The 6,094-nt window shown below is 55.5% G+C and overlaps 1 protein-coding gene across 1 annotated transcript in view; it reads right to left on the bottom strand.

The window, feature by feature from the left end:
• Positions 1-6,094, bottom strand: part of BPIFB2 (BPI fold containing family B member 2) — a 17,731-nt gene that overhangs the window by 6,619 nt on the left and 5,018 nt on the right. The window contains exons 3-5 of the mRNA XM_006144146.1: positions 4,436-4,540; positions 3,502-3,648; positions 1,174-1,237 (exon numbers count right to left, since the gene is read on the bottom strand). Of these exons, the coding sequence (XP_006144208.1) occupies positions 1,174-1,237; positions 3,502-3,648; positions 4,436-4,540 (316 nt within the window). The remainder of the gene's footprint in view (positions 1-1,173; positions 1,238-3,501; positions 3,649-4,435; positions 4,541-6,094) is intronic.

Here is a 6,094-nt window from a genome sequence, read left to right as displayed (position 1 = left end):
GCTGGCGAGAGTCTGGTGCCCATGGCCAGTGCAGCCAGAGGTCACCAGCTAGATCAGTCGGGACTTGGACTACCAGGACAGGGGATGGGAGTTTTTCCCAGGCAGTCGGAGAAATGCATTAAGCTTGGTCAGTGTGATGGGAGATGGGAACAGAGGAGATTCTGCAGGCCAGCGGGCACTCGCAGCCGGTCCAGGTGGCAGCTGGTGAGGCTGGGCCAAGAGAAGCCAAGAGGTATTCCCTTCCTGCAGCACTGCCTGCAGCCTCTTGCCCAGGAGAGGCTGAGTGTGGGGGAGAAAGGAAGGACCTGTCGGCTGGACCAACAGGTAAGGCTGAGGCACTGCCTGGGCCGCCTGCAGGACTCTCAGGACAAGCCCCACCACCCTTATGCTTGAGCCTCCGTTTTCTCATAGGCAAGATGGGGATGCCATGGCCCACTATGTGGGATGCGAGTTGATTTGACCTCACTACGCCCTTTAAAGGGAGGTAGGAGTGGGAGGGAGGGCAGGCATGAAAAGCGGCTCCTGTGGGCATTGGGACCCTGGTCCCTGGGGCGCCACCCCTCACCGGGTCTGCCACGTGGAGATAATGTGAGAGCTAAAACAGCAACACTGCTAGCAGCACTCGCTCTGCCCTGCACTGTTCTCTGTTCTAACCTTCCCAGTGTTAGCGCTTACTCTCTGCAGCAATCCCAGGGAGGGCCGGAGGAGGGAGGCTTATTCTCTTTGCATTATGGATGTGGAATCGGGGCAGAGAGAGGCCGAGTGACTTATCCACTGTACACAGCTGGAAAGGAGGAACCAGGACTTGAACCCAGGTCACGTCTGGCTCCAGGGGCCCTGCCCTGTGCACTCTCATGCTGTCTTCTTTTCCCAAACCTGAAAACATTGCCCTCTAGTGTGGTGTTGGGGCTGCCCCATAGGATGAACTTCCCTCCCCCGACAGCTCCACTGACAAAACCCTCCTTTAGTCTCCTCATCACACCCCTGGAGCATCATGCCAGCCTCTCCTTGCCCTCGCGGGGCAACTGGAGATGCCCTGTGAAGGGTCTTATATGAAAAATGAAAAGCCCCAAGCTCCCCGTGCCCTGCCAAAATCCCCACTCCCATTCATTTGCCACAACCTTGGGAGAAGCAGAGCCCTCGCTCCGAGAACTCTGCCCATGAGCCCTTTACCTTGTTCCTCAAGACAGCCTTGATGTGCTTCTGCACTGGGACCAGCAGCGCAGGGGCAGCAGTGCTGAGGACGGGACAGAAAGGCTTCCTGAGTGCCAGCGGCCTGCCTCTCAGCGAAGCCACCAGCCTGCCAGAGAAGTCTCAGCCATCGCCGGGAGGCCAGAGACCCCGTTCAATACCCTGCTCCATGCCAGACCTGGTGCCAGCATAACGGTCTTCATGGAAGAGGAGCCTGAGTCTCGAAAAAGAGGGTCACTCGTCCAAGGGCTGGCAGTGACCAAGAATGAGACAGCTGAGGCCAGGCTGGGGTACAGAGAGCGCCCTGCAGAAGCCAGACTTGGCATGTCCTTGGCCAGCTGGCTTCATGGACACTCTGCCCAGTGAGGGAGGGGGTTAGGAAGGGAGGAGCCGGGTCTACTTCTGCTTTCGCCCCAATCCTCTGTAACATGCCTACCAAAGTCTCTCCCTAGCCCTGGGCCTCAGTTTCCTCTCTGGACAACGAGCAATGGGTCTGGGTCAGTGTCTCCCAGCAATGCCCCACAGGAATCTACAGTTCCTTCATTTGCTAAAATGCGGATCCCAGTTGCAGCCCTAACTTCCAGTTCCCCCCCCAGCGGATGGTAGGAGAATGGCATCCGGGAGGATATTTTTTCTTTTTCCTTTCCTTCCTTCCTTTCTTTTTCGTGAGAGAGAGAGAGGCCAGACCTTCCCTTGGGACCTTGGGGAGCTGTAGCACTGCCCTGGCAGCTGGCCTGAAGCCATCGATCTCTGGTTGTCCACTTCCCCCTCGATGAACTGGGGAGCAGCCCTGCCCTGAGGACTAAGAGGAGCCACGAGCTAGACAGGTCACGTGTGTGAATGGACCTGGGGCAAACCCTGGCCCGCAGGAGAAGTTCAACTTCGTGCTAACATTGCACTCCCATCAGCCTCCACAGTGCTCGCTCCCCTGAAAGCAAGCCCCCGCAAAAGTGGGGTTCATTAGCAATGGGATTAGTCAGGCTGCCTGGATTTGAACACAGCGCCACCTGGGCCAGCCGCAGGTGGCATGGTGGTTAAGGGGCTGAATTCCCACATGGCCAACCGTGGTTCAAGTTCCAGACCCGGAAGCTTGAAAATCACACTGGGTGTGTGTGCATGCAGGCCCAAAATCCCAAGAAGAGAAATTAGGAGAAGAGATTGTGGAGTGGCCATCCCCCTGGGGAGCTATTTCTCACTTTCCTTCTCACTGTCTTTCTCCAGTGAGTGCACCTGCCCTATGGCAAAAACCTTAAAAAACAAAAAAAACTAGTGCCACCATTTACCAGCTGTGGGACTTTAGGCAAGTCACTCCACTGCTCTGTGCCTGTGCCTCACTTATTCTTCTGTGAACTGCAAGGATTGCTCTCAGCTCTCTGGGAGGACTACTGTGAGGATCAAACGAGAAGATCTACACCAAGGCCTGGAATGGTGCCCAGCAGTCAGCAGGTGCTCTGAGGCCTAGGGTGCCCAGCACTCAGCAGGTGCTCTGAGGCCTGGGGAAGCTACCCTAAGCTCAGATGCAAACGTGAGCGGCCGCCTGACCCTCTTGGAGAACTTGGCCGGTGTCCGCCCCTCCCTGGGCTGCAGACCCTCCATCTCTGTAGGGAAGGTGGCCCTCCAAGGTTCCGAACTAGCCAGAATCCCTCCCCAAGGCACGTGTTTGTGGCTGATATCCACACTGAGGGTGTGATGACAAGGATGCAGGCTCTGGCTGCTCGCTTGCTGTGTGACCTCAGGCAAGTCCCTCTCCCTCGCAGAGCCTGAGCATCCCCACCCATAACACAGGCCTGGGGACCCGCTGCAGTGGCACAGCAGTCATGCAGCACTCGGCGATGCCGAGACCACATGGCTCGCACCCTGAGGGCTCCCTACAACACCAGCGGCGTGCCCGTGCACCCCTCATCCTGGCTGGCTGAGGCCGGGCTGGATCGCAGCACGAGGATCTGCTGAGGGCACTCTCTCTCCCTTTCATAGAAGAAATAAATAAAAATAAAATGTAAGAACAAAGGCCTGGGGGCCAGCAGGTAGCATGGTGGTTAAGGTGCTGGATTCCCATGTGGCCAACTGTTATTTGAGTCCTGGACTGGGTGGCTTTCTCTCTGAATGTCTCTCTCTGATCAAATTAAAATAATAATAATAAAAAATAAAATTAAATTAAATAATTCTTTTTTTTTAATAAAAAGAACACAATCATGACAGTGGGGGTCTCTTTGGTCCGTTGTGGCACTGGAGTTCTGAGTGGGAAGCTCAGGAGATGCACTCAACCTTAATACTCGGATGCCCGTGACCCAGCCCTCACCAGGCACCCACCTGTTACTGCCATCAAAAACACTGGCATGGCCGAAGCGTGAGAAGCAGGCGGAGATACTGACCACGGGGGTCCCGATGGAGCCCTGGGCCACGCGGGCGTCGGCCAGCAGTACCACGGGCAGCATCAGCTCCAAGGGCTCGGAGGCCCTGCAGGGAGGCCAGTTTTGTGTCAGTGACACCCCCCAGCAGAGCCACCATGGCTGCTGAGAGTCCCCCCAGCCCAGGCCTGCCCTGTACTTGACACAGGCAGGCTCCCCACTGCATGAGATGGCCCTAGCTGAGGCAGTCCCAGAGTCCCCCCAGGTTCCATCCGGGGCCCTAGGGTTCGTGGCAGCTGGGTGTGAACTCTGGCTCCATGGGCCCTCTCACTGTGAGGCCCTGGCCAGTTGTTCTCTGTGATGAGCCTCAGTTTCCTCTTCTGTGAAATGGACATACGGTCGGTCCCTCTTTCACAGGGCCACGGGAAGCACACGGGAAGCCAATACCGGGCAAGGGAGTTAAAGTAAGAAACCCCTCTGCGTGGCCAGCTTGCAGTTTGGAAATCAGATGTCATAGCGTGCAGTGTGCCTGCTGCACAGAAGTACTGACAGCGACACCTGTCCTGGCCGCACCCTGTGCCGTGAAAGAGAGGAAACTCCAACTATGCAGTGAACCCACTCGCTGCTGCCCAGTCACCCTGCAAAGCTGTATCCCATTTTACAGATGAGAAAACAGGCCTGGAGAAGTGAGGTGACACTGCCCTGTTGCACAGCTACTGAGCAGGGTCTGAGTTCTCAGAAACTCACTCTTCCTTAAGGTAAGAGAGAGGGCACTGTCCAGAAAGTGGGGAGGTCTGGAGGGCAGCCTGGAGGAGTTGCTAACACCACTTCCCTCACTCTGCCCCTCTCGACATCCCTGAAACTGCTCCCTCCTCTCCACAAGGAGAGTCACTCACCTAAAGATCTGGAAAGTGAAGTTGGCCGTTGCCGACATGTGTATCCCAAGATCAGCAACGAAATTCAGGTGGAGGTGGGGGACAACGACATTCCGGATCTGGATCCTGCAGGGTGAGAATCAAAATGACAGGCGTCCCCAATAGCTATGGAATCAGCTCTGGGAGGGTGCTCCAGGCCATAGCCCCACTGCTGATGATAGAAAGAAGGAATTTCTGGGGACCAGCAGATGGCGTAATGGTTACATCGCTGGACTCCCACATAGTGGACCATGGTTCGAGTCCTGGACCTGGTGGCTTAAAACTCAGGCCAGCACATGTGCGTGCGTGTCCAAGATCCCAAGAGGAGAATGGAGGAGAAGGGATTGTAGCATGGCCATCCTCCCTGGGGGATGATTTCTCTCTTTCTGTCTCTCTGTCTCTCCAGCAAGCACATGCACCCTATAGCAAAAAATCTCTCTCTTAAAAAAATAAAAAATAAAAAAGGAAGAAGGCATTTCTGGGACTGGCTCCATAGAAAGTACGGGGCTTATAGGCCTCTCTCTCTTCCTGGTGAGCACAAATGCCCTATAGCAATAAAAGAAGGAATTCTGACAACTGGAGCCCTGCAGTGAGGGAGGGGTGGTAAGTGCCCGCTCCCGGGAGCCATGCAAGCCAAGGGTGGACATGGGGAAAACAAGCAGAGGGCCTGAGCCTGGGCAGGACATGGATGGGATTACTGACCAGGTTTCTGACCATTTCTCACCACGGTCTGGAAAGCTGGAAGGTGGGAAAAGAAAGGCTTTGAGACCCACAAAGAGCAGAAACACCCCCACAGAGCGTTCTAGTCAACATCTTCGGCTTGCAGCCCTCCAGCCACAGGGAGCTCGCCCCTTCGCAACCGCCTGCTCCATCGGCTAAGCGCTGCCCCGCTGCCCTATGACTTCCTTGTATCCCCCAAACAGAAGCCGCTTCCCCACCGCACAGTAGTAAGAGGGGAGATGCCATAAGTGGCATAAAGCCGAAAGGTCACGTCAAAACTCTGCCCTCAAACACTCTCACTGTGACCTTGGGTGACATCTTTCCACAACTGCCTTCAGGACACGGGCTGACCTAGAAGCCACCTCTGTTCCCTGGACAGCCCTCCTGGATGTGTCCCCACGTCTACAGTGAGGGTCCTCAGCACAGTTGCAAACAGCCCGTGGTGTCTGCCATGCAGCCAGACCTCCCGTCATTTAGGATTCCTCGGCGGCTGGGGGTTGACTCCACTCCCGTGTTCCACCAGTACCCGCCGGGACACGAGCAGCCCTCCAGCCCTGCCCAACTCAGCTGCGTCTCAAAGGGGGCCATGAGCTGGGTGATCTTCACCCACCTATTGTCCCAGCACTTCGAGTTTAAATCTCACTTTCCATTTTGCTATCAGGTACATGTGCTCATGGGAGAGAGAGAGAGAGACAGAGAGAGAGAGATTTGGGGCACACATACACGTACACATGCCCAGCACGTTTTTCAAGCCACCGGGTCCAGGACTTGAACCACACAGTCGACAATGTAGAATCTAGTTCCCTTAACCACCATACCAGTAGCTGGCCCCAAATGTTTTTAATTAGTTGCTATCAAACAAAGATTGATAGTTTGTGTATGTGTGTGTGTGCCTGTGTGTGTGTGTGTGTGTGTGTGTGT

The sequence above is a fragment of the Tupaia chinensis genome, unplaced genomic scaffold, assembly GCF_000334495.1.
Source record: "Tupaia chinensis unplaced genomic scaffold, TupChi_1.0 Scaffold000115_1, whole genome shotgun sequence".
Classification (NCBI taxonomy): domain Eukaryota; kingdom Metazoa; phylum Chordata; class Mammalia; order Scandentia; family Tupaiidae; genus Tupaia; species Tupaia belangeri.
This window is presented reverse-complemented; position numbering and strand designations above follow the sequence as displayed.